We start from the raw sequence: 19,908 nt of genomic DNA, 5'->3' as shown, positions 1-19,908 counted from the left end.
GCACTGATACTATATAAATATTAATATGCACCTTAGGTTTATATCCAATATATGAAATTTGCAAGGAGAGCAGAAGGCATAAAATCTGGAAGAATGATATTTAAGAAAGCAAGAGAGGACACCCGGACCCGCCATCACGTCTATGTCACAGCAGCTTTAATGGAGTATTACTGTAGTAAGGTAATCATAGATGCTCCTTTTGATACTACTGTCAAGAGGGTGTGTAGCTCACTGAAGCTAATAACTTTTTTTTTTTTTTTTGTAATGTTTGCAGGATAAATCTGTGGCCTTCAAAATTTTTGAGCTGGGGCTGAAAAAATACGGGGACATTCCAGAATATGTGCTGGCATATATTGACTACCTTTCTCACCTCAATGGTAAGCTCTGACAGGGCTAATGAAGCATTAATGTGCCTTCCCTGGGAGTCTGTGTTCAGACCAAGCTGTATTTTAATCTTAATTTGTCTTGAAGAGCAATGAAGCCTCTTCATAAAATTCTGCAATTAATTTGATAAAAAGACTCCAACTCTGCTGTGTTGTCCTTACTGAAGTTCCAGAAATTTAGTAACTTTAGATTTTGATTCTCTGGAACAGAGGAGAGTGAACTCCCAATTGCAGCCCACCTCTCACTGGCATTGCAGCAGTTTACAGCATCTGTTGTAAAGTGCACAGCTGGAAGTACACTGAGAAATCCAAATCCCCTGGAAAGAGAGGTCTAAGAGATTGGAATCAGCACAAGGAGTGATGGCTTAGTTGGTGCCTACTAGAATTAAAATTGTTTTCCCCAAATTGATGAGTGAAATATAAAAGCAATATCTCATTGTTCACTGGAAACCAGGCCTAGTAATTTTGGGAGGATTTCTGAAGAAATATATTAATATTGTTCTAATTTGAAAGGGAAGTAATTAATGGGAATTAAAAATAACCAAATTATGCCATTGTGATAATTAAAGAAAACAGAAAAAAACAGAGATGGTGTAGAGATGCCAAGCAATAATGGTGTTGTTATAAAAGAACAGTCTTAGGAACTGTTTGTTGCTATAAGCAAAAATAGATCTTCAAATAACAAATTCACTGTAGAATTTATCATTGGTGAAGTTTTCTGTAGGGGTTTCAGAATTTTTTTCTACTTACTGAAATTCAAAACCTGCTATCAGAATGTCAGGCTTATATTTAATTCAATGTACATATTTCTTTGAATAGACATGACTTTAAATTGTCTTTAATATACTTTACTCAGTGTGATTTTTCTTTTTTCTTTCTATTTTTAAAGAGGACAATAATACAAGAGTTTTGTTTGAACGTGTTTTAACTTCAGGGAGCCTTCCACCTGAGAAATCTGGGTATGTCTGCAAAAGCAGTTCCACTACACTAAAAAAGGATACATAACATCTTTCAACTACAAACATCCTAAAGAGATTAGAAAACTGAACAGCAGGACAAAATTAGGGTACAGATGCTCCTTCCCCTCTTCATAATGTCTAACTGTGACAGATGTATCAGAGTCCCTGTCCCTCTTGCAGTGAAATTCATGGATTTATTGGTTAAAGCCTCAGTGTCACAGGAGTGTTAAGGATAGAGTGCAAAACCCCTCTGTGCAGTAAGGATTCAATGGTTTGAGCAGGTGGGGTGACTGATGACATCTACTGCTCACCAGAGGAGGGCTTTAGCTCGATGGGGAGAGGGGGCACTGGGACATCTTTCAGGAGCATTGTTGTAGCAGGTGAGTCAGGAAATTATTAAGAAGAAAGTTAAATATCTCCCAGCCAACTGAAAATAAAATAGGGAAAGAATCAGAAAAGACTTGGATTAATCACCAACCCCCACATTTTCTTTGCTACTTTAAAAAATTTATTTCTCTGGAAAAATGCTTATCAAACCCTTCGTGGTCCAAATATTGGCCATTATAATTCTGGTAGATACAGGCATCAAACCTAAGAAATCAAACATCTCACTGCTGTGAAGATTCGTTCTGCACTTTAATTCTCATCTTTAGTGAGAAATATTTTTATGTCCAATTTAAAAGTGGTAAAAAGAACAAGAATTTAAAAGCTTAATCTTCTTCAAAGATGGACTCCAAAATGAAAACATGAAAATGAAATTTGGTCAGATGTTGCTTAGGTTAGAGATTTTTCAGATAAACAAGCAGCAATGATATATATTTTGGGCAATGTAAAATTCTGAAGTGCTGCCTGTTGTGTTTCAGGGCATTGCTCTTGCCTGCCAAGCTATGGCAGGTTGTGGAGGTGACCTGAATCATGAGCTATACTGAGAAATCCTTCACATACCAGAGCCAAAAATTCTGTGGAGTAAAATCTACTTCTGCACTTACACTGATGATAAAAGCTGACCTCAAATGCTGGTTACTTACCAGTAATCCTTTCCTCTCCATAAAAAAGTCCTTTACAGTCCACTAGATGGAATGCTTCTACAGAACTACAGAAGGCACTGGGACATAAATAAATGTTATAGGTTTATCTAAAGCAAATAACAAAAATGGCCATGTCCTCCCAGATTTACCTCCTTTGAATCTCTCATGTTTTTAATTGGGTAAATTTTTCTCTTTCAGTCAAGTTCTATTTATCTGTTCTTTTACAGGGAAATCTGGGCTCGTTTTTTAGCTTTTGAAAGTAACATTGGTGATCTAGCAAGTATTCTGAAAGTTGAAAAACGGAGGTTTACAGCATTCAAGGAGGAATATGAGGGCAAAGAAACAGCTCTGCTGGTCGACAGGTATAAGTTCATGGATTTGTACCCTTGCTCTGCTAGCGAACTGAAGGCCCTTGGTTATAAGGTAAGTGGATAAGAAAACTTCATTTTACTGTTACTCATTTCTTTCCTAGCAAATTTAAGCAATTCCTTGTTTAGGACTTGCCTCTACTTCAGACTTAAACCTGAGCTCCCTTAAAAACTAAAATTCTTCTGGAGGTTTGTTAAATCAGGTCATCTGTATGAAACATTGCTGGCTGCCCTTCAACTCCATGAGTCAAAACTTGCTCACTTCACTGAGAACCATATCAGAACAAGCACCCAATGACTGCTGCAAGTGGCTGAGGAAATTTATCTACAGAGATCAATGGCTGCCTGCTTTTTATCCTATTGTTTATTATGGCTCAGGTGCTGCTTTTCAGAATTAAAAATCTAGCTCAGACACCTGTATTTGGGGGTCCTTCATCTTGTTTCTGGCCACATGTATTTTAACTTCTACTTTAGTCATGTGAAAGGCCGTAACGTTGAAAAAACATTAGAACAGAATAATAGATATATTTATTTATTAAGCATGGTGTAAAATAGACTGCCAGAGAAGTAGAAACATCTCTGTTGGAGGAACTTCTGTTTCCCAATTGCATGAACAGGAAAGCTTCCATTCATGGCTCAGAAATAGTGCTTCACCTTCCATTCATTTCTTACATAGTAATTTTTGGAAAATACAGAAGTCATCCCAAGTTAGCAAGGCAGCTGAATTGTTGATCTTCACACACTGAATACTTTTAATGCCACCAGGAAAAAGTTATTTTGAAGTTAAAATGTGCTCATGAGAGAGTACAGCTTGATAAAACGCACGTGAGGTGGTGTGGAGCTGAGGTGATTCAGCCTTTGGGCTGATTTCTGTTGCTTGTAACATGCCAAAATATAATCCTGTCTGAACTGATGCTTTGCATGCCTGCTGACTGCCTTATGCTTTATTTCTTTTCCAGCTAAAGCAATCTAGGGAATGAAATGGGGGAGAAATGATAGTTGTGAAGGCCTAGTGCTCTCCACCTGTTCACCTAAATCTCTTTCACCATAAAACGAGCCACTCAAAAGTGACAAATATGGTCCCATTCACTGACAAAAACAAGTGTTTCCACTCCCAGCTGGGACACTGCAGGACTAAAATGTTGGATGAAAACATGCAAGTTTTGCCCAGATGGTCTTCTAAGAAGACATCTGAAATGATAATGATGCAAAGTGAGAATAAGCGAGTGGTCTAGAGAGATGTTTTGTTCTGTAATTTAAACAAGCAATGTGCTCCTGCCAAGTTCATGCTCTCTAATTGCCTTTTGCAGGATGTCTCCCGTGCCAAGCTGGCAGCTATAATCCCAGACCCTGTGGTTGCACCTTCCATCGTGCCTGTTCTCAAAGATGAAGTAGACAGAAAACCTGAATATCCAAAGCCAGACACTCAACAAATGATTCCATTTCAGCCAAGACACTTAGCACGTAAGTCAGGTGTTCAGTGGGAAGTGGTTATTTTTCACCTGGAAGACAGTTATTAACCTGTATGTTTAGCAAACCTAATCACAGAGACTTTCCTTGTCTTCAGTCATCTAAACATGTACTTAAATTTTAGGCTGCTATTTAATTAGATTGCTAAAGGCTTATATATTTTACTTATTACTAATGGAAATAAATACAAGTAGTTGGGGGCCTGGTAAATGGTAATAAGCTCTTACACACACTGCTCATAGACTTCAATAATTAGTAGAGGCAAAAGTGACTGGGTAGTAATTACTTGCATCAAATAATAATGCTGCAGAAGCAATTAAAGCCTAGCTGTCTTCCACTGGCTTCAACACAGTTTTTCTTCCTACAGCTCCAGGTTTACATCCTGTCCCTGGTGGTGTATTTCCTGTTCCACCAGCAGCTGTAGTTCTCATGAAGCTCCTGCCACCTCCTGTTTGTTTTCAGGTTTGTTTTAATGAATTCTGAAAATTTCAGAAAGTTGTGGAAGAGATTCTGTTTTAACAGACCCACAGGACGTATCACTTGATTGAGAATAATCCTCTAAACTTTTTTTTTTTTTTTTTTTTTTGTAACAAATCAGGGTCCCTTTGTTCAAGTGGATGAGCTCATGGAGATATTTAGAAGATGCAAGCTGCCAGACAGTAAGTTATTTGTTTGCTCTGGAGTCTGTGATTCCTTATACATATGGATGTTGCTGTCTAAAACCCAGATCTCATTTACAGATGTGTAATTATTAGTTAAGAGTACACTGTTGAATTGGCTATGCTTATAGGTTGGAATCTACATAGAGATGTTTGTACATTTACCTGTGGGAAGATTAAAAAAAAAAAAAGGTCAAAAAGCTCCTGAGTATCAGCAGCTGCTACTTTAATAACATTTTGATGGTAACCATTAGAAGAAATAAATGAAGGGGTCCAGAATATGCTTTAAAAGAAGCAAGGCATTATTTCTAGCAGCACTGTAACTGTAACATGAAATGACAAATTTGCTGTACAGTCAGTTCATTGGTAGGCACAACTCTGCCTGTGCATTGTTGCACTGCTTGAGAACTATCCAAGAACAGCATTTTCCAAGCTGCTCCAGAGAAGGCAGAGATCTGAAGTATAAAACCAGGACCTATCTATACCCCAGGCTTCATGTGGCAGATGACAGTGTGCTCGTTTTCATTGCACTCTGGTAGTTTAAGGAGCGAGGGATCAGAGGGAAAGCAAGCTAGGATTTCCTTTCTTTTAGAGTGAAAATAAAACATCTGCTTTAATTGCACATGGTCGTTTTGAAGCTCTCTCTGTTGATAAGTAGAAACAGACTTGCTATGCATACTTTCTGGTGAATCATGAACTGGCTGTACTCTTTCCCCCATAGGCTTCTCTGGTTCATTAAGCTTGCAAATGACCTCGATGCCTGTGTAAAGGGAGGGCTCCAGCTGAGGCAGCAGCCTGTGCTTTATGGTTCTGTTTGCCTTAGCCTGGAGTTTTAGACAGCTGTGGCTTAATTCTTAACATTCGTTGAACAGGGCAGGAAACTGTCACATGTTTCAGCAGTGACCACAATTTATCTGTGGTGTCCTGGTGTCCCTGTCTGTGTGCTGATTTTCAGTTGGGGAATTCAGTTTCACAAATTTCTCTCTTTCTAAAGCTGTTGATGAAGCTGTACGAATAATTACTGGAGGCCTACCTGAAATAGCTGTGGAAGGCAATGGACCTGTGGAAAATAATGCCATGCTCAACAAGGCTGTTAAGAGACCACACGAAGATTCTGACGACGACGAGGAGAAAGGATCTGTAGTTCCCCCTGTACACGACATTTACAGAGCACGGCAGCAGAAGAGAATCCGGTGAAACAAGTTTGGAGCTCTGCCCTGAGAGACAAAGACTTGCATTGAGTCCATCAAAAGCCTTTTAAAAGTCAAGCGTTTGAAAGGGACAGCTGCAAACATAGAAAAATCTTGAAAATGGTTTTGTTACTGTGGTGCCTCTTCTCCCGTATGGTTCTTGATCTGCAAACAACCAGAACAACCATAGAATGTGCTCTGAACAAAATGAGGTTTTTCAAAACCAAAAGTGCAAAATGTCACGCTGCATTTTGTTCTTCAAGGGTGTTCACATCTACCACTTGAAATCTTGTGGGTTTTCAACAGTTTTATTTTAAAAACTGGATGGCTTATACTTGTGAAGCATTTTTAATTCACATTTTCTGGAAAACAGTTGTTCTCAGTTTGTTCATGTAGTGTCCTGCCTTATTGTTTGTTTTTATTTATGGCAGAATGTACGGAATCTGTTTTGTAGTTGAAAATGGAAAAAACATTCCTTTAAAATAAAAGGATATCCATAACATCATGCCTCATTCTGGTTTTATTCAAACACAACAAGTTACTTCTTAAATATAACTCAGCCACTTCAAAAGCAATGTTAATAAGACCATCACAGGAAATTGATCAGAGCATACATATTAGACTTAGCTTTTTTTCCATTTTTTCTAGAGGGTACAGTATACTTCTGCTTTTAATTCCATGGCTGTTGAAAGAAGACAAACTCAGAACAGACTCTGATGTGGATTGTCCAGGAGTGCACGCTGACACAGTCTGCTCCTGGGTACCCGCAGTGCTCTTCCACTTAATGAACAAAGCTTCATGTTAATATATACTCTACACAGCTTAACCTGTTATTTTCAAACAAGATAACAAAAACACTATATGAAGTTTCAAAGCAGCTTCTATGCATACTTTAAATTTTAACTTCTAATTGACTATTCAGAATTGCACTCTGACAAGAGCAGGAGCACCACTCAGCCAAGTTGAGGAACATTCCCACTGCCAGCAGGACAGGCTGGAGATCCCTGCTCCTGTCTACAGACAAGTGTGCACATGGAGGTAGGGCCTGACCTTACCAATCCTAGAATTCCTTTTTTTGCTTTCCCACCTCATTGTACCTCCCTATTTCTTTTCACGACAATGTAGAGAAGCTATTTTCCAACCCACTATCATTTAACAAAAAAGCAACCTGGGAAAATCACTAATGTGATTTCCACTTGTGGGCATTTGTTAAAATTCTCTTTTAGATCTTTACTGTTGAAAGGCCTGCCCCAGCTCCCTGGGGAGGTACTCATAAAATCAAATTTTGGTTACTGTATCACAGCCTTGTGCTCAGCTAGAGGAAAATTTCTTATGTCCTTACCTCCTAACTGAGTTTGAAATTGCAAAAAGCCTCTTAAGATCATTGTGCTCTTCTGCAAACACTCATCTGTACAACAGGTAGCTAAATGAATTCAAGACCTACAAGTATTTTAAGTTTCAAGAACACCACTACAAAGTGAAAGAAGTCTACAGAAAAGATTCCCTGTGTATTCAAACCAACATTAAACCACTCACTGCTCACAGTACATTGAAATAACTTGGTACCTCCCACAGTGCTCTGCACTTCCTGGATATTTTTGAAGACATGATTGAATATGCAACCATCTCCAGTTGTAGTTTAAAAAAAAAACAAGTAAAATTTTCAGCCTAAAGTTCCACACACTCTAAATCCATCTTCTGAAAATGACAAATATTTACTTCAAAATTAGTATTTCACATAAAAAGGAGTAAACTACCAGCCAAAAAAAACCGGTAAGAAATGCTACTTTTATCAAAACATTTTAGCTCTGCCCTTCTTAAGTCTTTACAAGAGATAAATACAGCTGCAATCTATAAGATTGCCACCTTTGTAAGTACTGTACATAGCAGAGGACAGTTACCCAATAACCAGAAAATTTGCTACAAAAATATATTATGTGTTTTGTAAGATCTGCAGGTAAACAAACAGCAAAAAAATGCTATTAGAAATGCAGTAAAATGCAGAAAAAACTACTAGCCTACATACTAATCATAATGTTACAATAAAGTGCTGTTTGGCTTTTGGTTTTGCCTGTTTAAAGTTTCTCTTACCTAGAAGTTTAACTTACTTCTTAAGTCTTTAAAGTAAGATTTTATTTCTAAAGCCAAATCACCCTTTCTGGGAACAACCATTGCTAGTCTGCTCTGGAATAATTAAACTAAATTCACAGTAAATTAGAGTAAAATGCCCTAAAATGAGCCACTTAAATACCAAGTTTGGTTCTTAAACTTGTCCTACCTAGCATCAGCTCAAAAATCTAAAAATTGCAGCCAGAAAACTACCAAGACAATACCCCCTTAGGTTGCATGCTTACATTAAAAATATATTCCTCTCACCATTTACTTCAGAACACCTTTTACAACTCATGTATTTTCCTTATCAGTCATCACTAGTGAATTAAAAGGAACCAGTATTTACACAGAAAGCTGTTTTCCTAGACAAATATTGGTGCAATTTTTAAAAATAGCTGACAATACCGTATCAGGAGCAAACTGGTTTTATGATTCTTCTGACTTCCCTACAAGTTGGGATTCTTCCTTAGTCAGTATTTTGCCAAGGACTGCATCATAGTAAGGGCTGAAGACCATTTTGTTGTAGTTGACAAGACGAGCAAACTTGACAGCAATTTCTTCCAGCTCTCTTTGAATAGGGCCTAATCCTCCAGGAATAGCAGGTAATGATTTCTGGTGACCAGATGCAAGATAATTCTCCAGAAACTTTTGAATTCGAGCATCTGGAAAAATTGGACCAAGGGCTTTGGTTTGTTTTCAAAAGAGACAAGCAGAAATAAAGTAATCTCACAGAAAATACAGAAAGCCTGAACACAGTAAACAAGACTTTGAAACAGCTTCAAGGAGAAGCCATGCATGACATGCCACCAACTGTTTTACAGGGACAGAACAGAGCATTTTTTCAAAGCCTACCTATGAGTTTGCATATGGTGTTATCTGGATTGGCCACTGCTTGGATTTGTCCCTTAAGTACAGTCTCTCTCTCAGCTGAGAATGGTGTAAACCCATGCTGGGAGAGGCAGCTGTTAACTTCAGCACACACCTTTTCACCGATGGTAGCCAAAGATTCCTTCAGGTTAAAGGACCTAGAGAATGTGGAGTAAAGCATTACTTCAGTATTTTAGTTATTCACTTTTTCCCTGCCTTTTAAAAATAAACGACCCAATTACAGTTGCCTTATTTATCACATATAATGGAAGAAGCATAAGCCAAAAAAAGAGAACTATAAAGACTAATACATGTTTTAGACATGAAAAATAAAGTTGAGCTATAAAACCAGGAGGCAGGATAGTACTCAAAATTTCCACCCTGAACAATCCATCCAAGCAAGAGCTGACTTCCTGCCTGCACAGACAGCTCTGACATCAACACCCAGTTAGCAACCCATGATGTGCACAGCAATCACTAAATCTGCAAGCAGCTTCCTGTAAGATGCAAACTGTCAAGGGAGCCTGGCCCAAAGGGTGAGGATGGGCAGCTGTTTGCATCCTCATGTGCCAGTCAGGCATCATGGAAAACGTACTCTGAAGAAAGGAGCATGTGTGTAGCAGAAAATAACAGAGCAAGAAAAGACAGTTCTGAGTAAGCTGAATAAAAATCATCAGCCTGGGCTTGTGAAAAGCCCTCAGCACTTGCTCTACATAATCTGGGGTCTACAGACAGTGGTGTAAACTGCTTACTTACGAGGGTAAAAACTGCGCTACACCTGCTCCTGTGTGACCAGCACTATTCCATACTCACGGGAGATGCATTCCTGTCAGCAGCACCTTGACAATGGTTTTGATTTTCTCAGCAAACCCGGGCACATCAGCGAGCGCTGAGCCGGCTGCACTGAAGGTGACCAGGAGGACTGTCCCCAGCAGGAGGAGTTGCTCCACCTCCAGCTGTATTTCCTGAAAGCGGGTCTGGTCCATCAGCACGGTCTGCAAAGGATGAGGAAGCCAGCACAGAATAAACTCAGAAAGCCCAGAAGTGACACTGTGATGCCTGCTTGTTCACAGCAATGAAGGGAAGACAAAAAGAGCAACACGTGCTCAGCAGGAGAGTCATCAGGAACCAAATGGAAGGAATTAACTCCTCTTTTCCAGTTAAGCAAGTTTCAATACTGAAAAAGAAGTACCTAAGAGCTATAAGAGCTTTCAATCACGAGGTGTTTTAATACTATACTTACTGCAAGACTACGAACCCAAATAACTTCTGTTATACTCTAGAAAGGCAGAATAAGCACATAAATCAATTTTTCTGTTGAATACCTACTTCTGGAAAAGGCCTGTTTAAATGATCCCATTTCAGGAGCTTCAGATAGGCCTGATTTTGTACAGCAGTGGAGCACAAGGCAGAATCTCCAGCAGTAGCACCATCACTGCTGCAGTGGGGAGGCAACATTTTACATCTCAGCTTTGCAAGATCATCTGCTGCTTCTTCCAACCACCTTGTGACAAGGTCTAAAGAATCTGGAAGAGCAGGGACAAAAATGTCTTGTTAAGAAAAATCCTTTTCTAAGTCAGATTTTTCTACCACTAATTGCCAAATAATCCCACCAGTCACTATTCCTAATACCCATGGTATCAGTTATTGACATGCAATTCATTTATTGCACTAAGCAGAACATCTAAAACAAAGTTAAACCCACACAGTTACAGCAAATTGGAGGTGAGATGCTGCCAGCTAATTATGCCCTCTGCCATACTGAAATAAAACCAAACTCCAGTGCTTTAAGTGCAGAACTGTTGTTCCAGCAGATTTTTTCAAACTACAGCTTCAGGGCACAAGCTGTCATTTACCACATGACCCCTAGAACTTATAAAATAATCTGCTTTCTTTTCATGATCTACAAGAAAAGACACGCACTTTACTGGGAGGTCAGAGGGGAAGAAAGAAAGGAACAAAGTCATACTTGGCTGTTTCTCAAGAAACTCCTGAAACTTCTTTCTTTCATATTCAGCAGACTGCTGCATTAATTTTGGCCTAATACTACTGACAGCGAAGTTTGCCATATCCATTTTCATTAGGTCTAATACAGAGAAAATTGCTCTAAACAAACAAACAGAAAAAGTTATTCAAGGCTGCAGATGTTTACGAGGTACTTTTTTACAAGATTTATTACAGATCATTTAAGGAAAGAGCAAAAACATGCATGGAAAACACTAACAGGGTGCTTTACAATCTGAGAGCACAAGACAGAGAGGAAGCTTGAGCAAGCATGTATATGCATGCATGTGCCTCTTCCAAGTAGGAAATTAAACTTGCACTTGTAAAAGCCTCCATGGCATTAACTTTACCAGCTCCATAGGTTATGTTCCCACAATGTGAAATCTTGTGTGTTGAATAACATAAGAAGATATCTGGATTTTCAAGCTCCCACACTACCACTGCTGGCAGACAAAGCCAGCCAGCAGGGAGTACATAATCAAACCCAAGAGAGTAAACAACAATTAAAAAAAAAAGAAACCCACTTTAATTTCAACCTAATTCCTGCTAGCAATATTTCTTCCAAGTCAATCCTGAACTCTTGGAGGCTTATCAAATTAGAAAATGACAAGGTTAATGAAATTTCTTCTAAATATTAAGACCTTGAGCTGTTCAACTGAGAACACAGACAAAGCAGAAGGCTCTCTGTGCTCTGTGGCATCTACACTCCCTTTATAACTGAAAGGATGTTATACCAGGAGAAGGGTGAAGTGGGTATAGACAGCTCAAACTGGGGGGAAAGAAAGAACTGGTTGGAAATCAATAATACTTTTTTCCTATGCTCCTGCTTGCTTTATCCCCCTTGTGCTGTTTATATCACATTCTGATACAAACAGGCCATTCATTTGCTACCTTCAGGCTTACATGTGTTTGGCATTCAAGAAAATGACCTTAAGTGACATGCAGAAGCCAGACAAACACTCCAGTCTGCCAGACCAAAAAGGGTCCACGGTCCTGGGGAAAGACTTCTGGAGCATTTCTCTGCTTCACACCCACAACTATTTCCCTTTCCTATCACTTTGGGTTTTTTCCTACAAAGACTTGCAGGCTGCCCTGCTGGAATGCCTCACCTTGTCTAACAGGGACTCTCAACATGACTAATAAATACAATTCTAGTACCTGAACAGAGGAACTATTTCATTAATGTCTTTCAGTTTCTTAATTTCTTCATCTCGAGCTGGAGCACAGAGAGTCCCCATCATCCCAATAACAAATTCAACCAACTTTGAAATGTCAAGGGCCCCGTTCTCTGCCTCCTGTTTTATCAAATCCAAATCAAGAACTTCTGTAATCTGGCTTCTCAGTCTTGTATGACCAGGCAACAAGAAAGACAGGAGATTCTGAAATGGAAAGTTTTTAACAGAGCATTAATTGTACATGTCAAAGACTACAAAGATTACAACAGTGGTTGTTGAACCACTTTTTATTTAAATTAATTACTATTTAAAAGTGGGATCTCATTCCTTTTTTTAAATTTTTTTTTAATTTTAACCAACTATTCACCAACTCCAAATGTTCCACCCCATTCTATAACATAATGAAGTGACTAAGTGGTTAATGCTCTGTAGTACGGTTCATACTTTAGACTTTTGTACTTGTTTTTGTCAGGACATCCCATTCATTCTGTAACTAATACCACTATCATAACATGACAGGATTATGAATTATGAAATTATGAAGCTAATGATACTTAGCTTTTATTCATATATGGTTGGTTTTGTTTTTACATTGAAATTTCTCTCCTGCGGTATAATATTGTGAATACAATAATACAGTAATGAAAAATATCAAGAGAGTCCTTTAAGAAAAACTTCTTTTTCACATTCATATCAGTGCAGCTGCAAAAAATCCAATAAATTACCTTGAAATCACATCATCTCACCTCTTTGATTTCTCCCAGTAGTTTTATTGCATGGTCATATGTTGGTGGATCTTCCTTTAGTTGAGCTTCCAGACAATCCCAAAAAGCTTTATGCACAATATCTCTCACTTTTCTTTCTAAGCTGTGGGTAAATATGACCAGGTAAAATATATGAGCCTTGTCTGTGCACCAACTTACACAGATAATCTGCAACTCCAGAAGAACACCAAGTAATAATATGAAATAAAAATTAATACCTGGTTGGTAACAATCTTACCTGTGTTCTGGTAATTCAGCTGGTTTTATCTGAAAGTCTCCATTAACAACAATTTCATGTGCTAATGCCATGTTGGTTACTCCCTTAGCTGCTTCCATGAGCTCTTCTATTGACACAGGCCGAGGAGGACTTGCTGCAACACAATTTATACTGTCAGACAGTTATCTATAAGGTCTGTGGAAAAAACTCCACTAGTATTTTGGGACCCTTTCCACAGTGTTGACAGTAGTACAGAGAGCCAGAAGACAGCATCGTTTGAAAATTCTTCTCCTTTCCTTCCCATGCTTTCCCAGCTGGTGGATGACACAGGTTTGGAAAACAGAAAGCAAAGGTGTGAACCCCAGCTGATGTTCTAGGCTCAGTTTGTCAATTGCTCCCAAGTTCCATCAAACTCTTTTCAAAAATAACACAAACAAACCTCAAAACAACCAACTCCCACTTCTTTATGACTACTTAATAGCATCTTAGCATCTTCCTCAATACTGTACAAAGAAATAGTTAAAAATGCCAGCATTTTCACTGCACTGTTTCCCCAATTATTGTGCAGATGTTGCCATTCCAATTTTACACTTTTCAAGGAAGTGACTTCATCTCTAAAGCAGTTGGCAAACAAACCACCATTAACACTGAGCTAATTATTCTCACTACTCCCAGTCCAACAAGCACGTCTTCAAGTTGAGTCTGACTGGACTTTAACTGACAACATAGCAAAGGTCCTTTAAAAGTAACTGTCCATCATGTGTCTGCCTTTCAAGGCTGTTTCAGGTATATACAGCATGGTTCCAAAATGCTGATTGTTCCTTAACATCTTGTTCTTCTGTGCAGTTCTCCTAAACCCTCATTTCCTTCTGCTTGGAGCTTAATCTTGCACAGTTACTCTGGGAACACAGCAAGGACTGATATCCTGAGAAGAACCAGCAGGACAAGGACAACAAAGTTTATAGTTGATTGTGCTCTTGTCCAACTGCCAAATGACTTCACTCTAGCAGTAGATGCATTAAAAGCTCAGACTCCTTCGTTTACCTAAGAGAGCTCTTACATCATGTTACCTCATTCTTATATTGCATGACACTGAACACAACACTAAACCTCAAGTAATAAAGAGCACCCTTAAAAATTAAAAAGAATACAACAAATAAAATATTACAGACTGAGACACTCTCTATAGAGATTCTGAACTTCTTATCTAAGCAGTCCTGCCTCTTTGCATTGAATCCTTAGGACCAAAAAACTTCCCCTTGGTTTTGTCTATAGATTTGCCAGAAATAACTAGCAGCCACCTTGCATCCAGCTTCTCATGTTAAGAGCAAAACCACAAAGAAAAAATATTTCCTAGGAATAAACTTAAAAATACCGAGTCCTTCTTGACACTACAAATAGCATTTAGATTAAATACACAACTTTCTGTACTGGGAGTGGGATGACATTTTTTTCTTGATAACAGCCTTCCTCGGCCCTGCAGTGTGAACAGAGGCTGCAGCAATCCAGAAGGTTCAGCTGATAATGCAAACAGCAACAATAGTTCACCTCTAATACACTGGAGCAGTGCTTTCATTTTCCATGAGTGCAGCCACGTGGAGGTAGCTGAGATATATGTGGCTCAGAGCAACGTGGTTATTGTGAACAAATAAGGGCTAAACCAAAATGAGCCAGTAAATAACATCCAATAACAGCCCAGAAGGCAAATAATTTCTTAGGCTGCATCCAAACAAGTGTGCCAACAGGTCCAGGGAGGTGATTCTCCCCCTCTGATGAGACCCTACCCATAGCACTGCATCCAGCCCTGGAGTCCACAGCACAAAGACATGGAGCTGCTGGAGTGGGTGCAGAGGAAGGCCACAGAAATTATGACAGGGATGGAACACCCCTTCTGTGTGGGCAGGCTGAGAGTGGGGATTGTTTAGTCTGGGGAAGACTCCAGGAAGACCTTATGGTGATCTTTCAATACTTAAGTGGGGCTTATAAAAAAATAGGGACAGACTTTTTAGCAGGATCTTCTGCAAGAGCCTAAGGGGTGATTTTTAGGGGTGATTTTTTTAAACAAAAAGAGAGAGATGGAGACAACAGAGAAGGAAGAAATTTTTTACAATGAGGGTCATGAAACACCAGACAAGCTGCCCAGAGGTGGTAGACACCCCATCCCTAGAAACTTTTAAGGTCAGGTTGGATGGGGCTCTGAACAACCTGATCTAGTTGAAGATGTCCCTGCTTATTCCAGGGGAATAGGACTAGATGAGCTTTAAAGGTCCAACTCAAACCAACCTATGATTCTAAAATCCTGAGAAAGGTGCTACAGTTTTAAAGTAAATAGTAAGGAGTCACAAAATATTTAATTGCAAAACAATCAAACTTGCTATCAAGGACCACGATTTTAAAAAAAATTAAATAGAATTTACTACTTTTTTTTTCAGTAAAGCAGTTTTGCTTACACTTTGGTGTATCATCTCTGTGTGACCCTGGGGCACTCTGTCGTATTCTTTTCCTGATAGCTTGATCTGGGTTGTCCAGGCTCTCCTCTTGACCATCCTCTGAACCACTCAGCTTTTCTGCACTTGAATGTGGCCTGTCAGGATTCTGAGACATTTTCAGCTGGTTCTTTTCAGAAAAGGAAAAAAGATGAAAAATGTAACGAATGAGCATTTTTTTGCATGGGTAAGTGGGAAAACATCACAAGAATTCTCCTGATTAAAAAACAAAAGAAATCTTGTGTGATTATGAAAAAAGAAATCTTGTGGGAATTATGTGATGTCATTCCCATAACAGTAGGGGACCTGGACACAATGACTCACTTCTCACCTCACATAAAAAAAGAAATGTTGCTTTCAACACAGCTACCATTTCCTTAATCTGCATTGCTAGTAAGCTCCCAAAAATCTGAAACTGTTCCCTTGCCATAACACATGTAGCTGAGAGAGAAAAATAGATAGGAGGCCAGGAAGAATCTGCCTTTCATAAAAACCCCAACTTCCTTACAACTAACCCTAGGGCCAAGATGATAATCAGTTTCATGATTACTACCCCCACCCAGCTTTGCCCACCAGGCCATCATTCATAGCATGTAGACTAAATTCTAAACCATGGCTGTCTATAAAATGGCAGGCCAAGACCTACTGTCTCAAAACAAACTTGAGATTTCATTTAAACATCATTTGCTTAAAAAAAAAAAAAAAAGGTCCTATTTCAGCTGTGGAAAGTGGGTACATAAACTGGGCCACACTACCTGTTCAGCAGATGAGGTAAACAGGCACACTTGCTGGTTTAATTGTTTAGTTTGCAGCAGTGTACTCTTTTCTGCTGGGTTACTGCTTTTATTTGTGAGAACACATCTAGAACAAATCCCCTTTCCACCGGGTAAATAAGCCTGACAATACCTCTTCCAAAAGCATGATCATCACCTTTCACAGAAACAGCTGAGTCTTAATAGAACAAAGTCTACTCCTTAGCATTTTCCTTCATTTTATTTTAAATAAGAACAGAAGTGCAAGAGAAATCACCACAAATTAAAATTTTAACAAAATATTTTTCACACATTCGTTTCATCTAAGGTCCTCAAATTATCTGACACAACCACCATTACATAAGCCTCACTGTGGTCCTATGGAATACACACAAGACTGAAGGAGTTCCTCCTGGTTTCACGCGTGGCCCCACTGCTCTGTATGGGATACACTAAACCATTCCCCCTGCCCGCAGGCCAGGCACACAAGCCCTGAAGGCCACCTTTCTGCAGGCTCCCAGATATTTAGACGCTGAATTCATTCCTCATTCCTCTGCTCACCTGCCACACCACACACCATCCCTCATCATCCACTGCAAGGCAAGCTACACCTCAGCTCTGTGAAGCTGCAGCCCGTCCTCTGCCCCTCCTCCCAATTAAAAGGGAGGCTTGAGAACTGCTGCTCTGCCTGCAACCTGTTCTGTGTCAGGCCCTGGCAGCAGGGTTACTGTTCCGGGGGGCACAAACCATCCTGCAATCAGTCCTTCCACACAGGTTCGGGAGTTTCAAGGCGCTTTCCCTGCACTGCCCGCCCGGGGTGGTGGCAGCAGCTCCTGGCACAGGTACCACGGAGGCTGCTAAATGGGCCACACGGAAAAGGAGCCCCTGAAGCGCAGCTGGGAGGGAGCTTTTCCAGACGGGCGAGGCACGGAGAGAAACGAGGCTATTACAGCCTCCCTCAGCCAGCCGGGAACCCCAGACACCTTCCCCAGCAAACAGGCCCCGCCGAACCGGGAGACCCCCGCCCAGCCCTCACACCCAGCCCCGCCCGCCCCGGGGCCCTCCCCGCCGCTCCAGGCCCACGGAGGCCCCGGCGGCCTCCCCAGCTCTCCCCGCCGCCGCCAGCCGCCTCGCCCTCCGCCTCGGGGTCCCGCCGTCTCCCCAGGCCGCGCCGCCTTACCGCCGCTCGGAGAAGGAGCCGCGGCTGCCGGCTCTAACGGGGCGGGCACCCAACCCCGGCTCCCTCCTGCCGGCCAGCGGTGCGAGGCTGGGCCGGAGGCGCAGCCCCAGCTGAGGGGAGGGCCGCAGAGGCGGCTCCGGGCTGCCCGCCCCGCGCCGGGCCCCGCCGCCTCTCGGCTCCGGGGCGGGGCGAGGAGCTCCCACCGCCCTTCCCTGGGGTTTGTGGGTTTTCCCCTCAAAATGGGCCTATAGGAGGGGGGTATGGCGTCACTCTAGTCTGTACCCAGGGTGTAGGAGCAATCGAGGTTCTGGGGGGTCTGTCTGTATGTAACTGAGCAAGAAGCAGCTCCATACAGCACTCGGAGCTGCACCCCTCTTGCTCCACCTGCACTCGTGAGAGGTGTCTGGCCCTGCTGCACGCTGCTTGTTTCTGTTAAATGCAGACAGGGAGGGACAGCCCTGCTTTAAGCCAAGAACAACCCCGGAAAGAAGCCACGGTTTCTCCTTGCTGTCTCACTGGGCTGTGCTTGCTTACAGACACCTAACCCAGCTCACACCGTGACCATCAGTCCCTTCAGTCAAACTTAAATTGTGGTACTGTTAAGATGAGCTATATCACACCCAAGTAGAGGTAAGGCCACACGGGCTCTGCCTTGTACCCACCAGTGAAGACTCCTCCCCAGCATTTCTCCCACCTCGCTCTTCCCTGCAGACTGCTTTCCAGAAGCCTGAGTGCAAGCCTGGCACCAGAGCCAACCCAGTGACTCACACAATGCAGAGGTATCTGTAATTCAGAGTTTATACTCCAGCAGGCACTGCCCATGGGCAGGAACCCATTTTCAAGATAGAAATCTCATCCATTTAAACAATGAGGTCATCCCTGACAGCACACAGAATCAGGAGTCAGGAAGGCAATGCAGGTCTGCTGAAGAGGCAACCAGTGCATCGGCCCAAGTAACTTAAGTATGATCAGAAATTAAAGGACAAGAAACTACCTTTCCATCCCCACATTTTACCATGTGGGTTAATCCACTTTTTCTGTGAGAGTACATTTATAATTGAAAGTCCTCAATTAAAACTTAGAAGTACTAAAAATAACTACTAAAAAGGATTACACTTCCTCCAAACTATTAGTTTTCAAGAACTGCTTATCTTTTAGAAGTCCTTTCTGACTGACTAGAATAAGCCTCTTATACATTTGTTTTCCATCCCCCATCAGAATACAGTAATACATTGTCCTACTGCACACCAAGTCAGCATCTCACTTTCAGAGCAAGTATTCTGGAGAAGCAGTCAGGAGAGTCACTTAGTGATGTATTACAGAGCAGTACCTCTAATAGGATTGTGTTTTTAAAATCAGCTCACCACATAGGTTTGTAACAATTACTACTGCTTTGCTTTCATGATTAAATTACCTTTGAACCAAATCAAACTACCTTTTACCCCCAAATAAAATACCAGAGCCCTACCAACACTGCATATGGAAAAAAGTTCAGGATTTCTTGCAACAGTAACTCTAATGATGTTTTACTGGCATCATCCCAAAGATCACTCCAAATGAGTCAAAATTAGATCTCTGATCATGCTATATATTTTCCTGTTTGCAATTGCCAGTGTTGCACAGCTCTAGACTAGGCACAGCTAAAGTACATAGGTGTAAGGAAACCCAAAGACCTTTAATTTGTTCCAGCTCTTTTATAGTTACAGCTGGTGACATCAGTGAGACTAACAGAACAAAATACTGCAGATGAAGACAATCAGACAAAACCAGTACAGTCTGTAGCAACCAAAACCAGACAAAAAAAAAAAAAACAAAACAAAAAACAAAACCAACAAAACAAATCACAGAACATTTTTACCATCCCATGAGAGTCAATGGGAGCTCAGGGTACAGAAGGAGTCAGCTGGAAGTGTCAGTCATCTTCCCTGACAGTTCCTCAATAAGGTGCCATTTTAGCTTAAAACAGCACAGCAATGTGTCATACGCAGAGAGTAAGCTTGACGAAAATCTGTGGAATGCCAAGCAGATGTTACTCAGCTCTGCCCATTACACAGCAAGTCAAAGATCAATGCTACATGAGAGTCACATAATGAGGGACTATTATAAAAACTGTTCAGCATAATTCAGTGCTGGGGCAAAAGAAGGCAGAGACACCTCATCCACAGAGAGATGTTTCCCATCTCAGGAATTTTGATATTTGAAGAGAGGGTGGCAGTAGACTTGTCTTCAGGCAAGAGAAAGAAAGGATTACTTTGGCCCCAAGCAACTAAGAATAATCAAAGATAAACTCTAAG

General features: G+C 40.8%; 2 protein-coding genes across 4 annotated transcripts in view; one reads left to right on the top strand and one right to left on the bottom strand.

The window, feature by feature from the left end:
- Positions 1 to 6,559, top strand: part of CSTF3 (cleavage stimulation factor subunit 3) — a 41,422-nt gene extending 34,863 nt beyond the window's left edge. For both annotated transcript variants that reach the window (XM_030450979.1, XM_008504764.2), the window contains 8 exons: positions 37 to 180; positions 275 to 377; positions 1,273 to 1,342; positions 2,598 to 2,793; positions 4,049 to 4,202; positions 4,576 to 4,670; positions 4,807 to 4,867; positions 5,862 to 6,559. In XM_030450979.1, coding sequence (XP_030306839.1) covers positions 37 to 180; positions 275 to 377; positions 1,273 to 1,342; positions 2,598 to 2,793; positions 4,049 to 4,202; positions 4,576 to 4,670; positions 4,807 to 4,867; positions 5,862 to 6,064 — 1,026 coding nt within the window. In that variant the 3' untranslated portion in view covers positions 6,065 to 6,559. The remainder of the gene's footprint in view (positions 1 to 36; positions 181 to 274; positions 378 to 1,272; positions 1,343 to 2,597; positions 2,794 to 4,048; positions 4,203 to 4,575; positions 4,671 to 4,806; positions 4,868 to 5,861) is intronic.
- A 3-nt stretch (positions 6,560 to 6,562) lies between these two features.
- TCP11L1 (t-complex 11 like 1) lies at positions 6,563 to 17,797 on the bottom strand. 2 transcript variants are annotated; one of them, XM_030450980.1, is made up of 11 exons: positions 17,615 to 17,797; positions 15,647 to 15,812; positions 13,218 to 13,350; positions 12,962 to 13,082; positions 12,199 to 12,419; positions 11,006 to 11,142; positions 10,366 to 10,562; positions 9,850 to 10,031; positions 9,022 to 9,194; positions 8,575 to 8,831; positions 6,563 to 6,884 (listed from the first exon to the last, which is right to left on the bottom strand). In XM_030450980.1, the coding sequence occupies exons 2-10, from the start codon at positions 15,798 to 15,800 to the stop codon at positions 8,596 to 8,598; spliced, it is 1,554 nt and encodes a 517-aa protein (XP_030306840.1). In that variant the 5' UTR covers positions 15,801 to 15,812; positions 17,615 to 17,797; the 3' UTR covers positions 6,563 to 6,884; positions 8,575 to 8,595. The 2 variants fall into 2 exon arrangements, with proteins under 2 accessions (XP_030306840.1, XP_030306841.1); XM_030450981.1 differs by having other exon boundaries at positions 6,563 to 6,837.
- Between the last annotated feature and the right edge of the window lie 2,111 nt (positions 17,798 to 19,908).

This window comes from Calypte anna, chromosome 5, assembly GCF_003957555.1.
Source record: "Calypte anna isolate BGI_N300 chromosome 5, bCalAnn1_v1.p, whole genome shotgun sequence".
NCBI lineage: Eukaryota > Metazoa > Chordata > Aves > Apodiformes > Trochilidae > Calypte > Calypte anna.
Note: the sequence above shows the minus strand (reverse complement) of the source record. Positions and strands in the feature narration are given on the sequence as shown.

Excerpts from the sequence above, each read along its gene's own strand:
- TCP11L1 (XM_030450980.1), bottom strand. The coding sequence starts at position 15,800 with ATGTCTCAGAATCCTGACAGGCCACATTCAAGTGCAGAAAAGCTGAGT. Across the intron at positions 13,083-13,217 it reads GCTGAATTACCAGAACACAG|CTTAGAAAGAAAAGTGAGAG; the intron begins GTAAGATTGTTA and ends ATTTACCCACAG. Across the intron at positions 11,143-12,198 it reads GAAATAGTTCCTCTGTTCAG|AGCAATTTTCTCTGTATTAG; the intron begins GTACTAGAATTG and ends TTGTTTGTTTAG.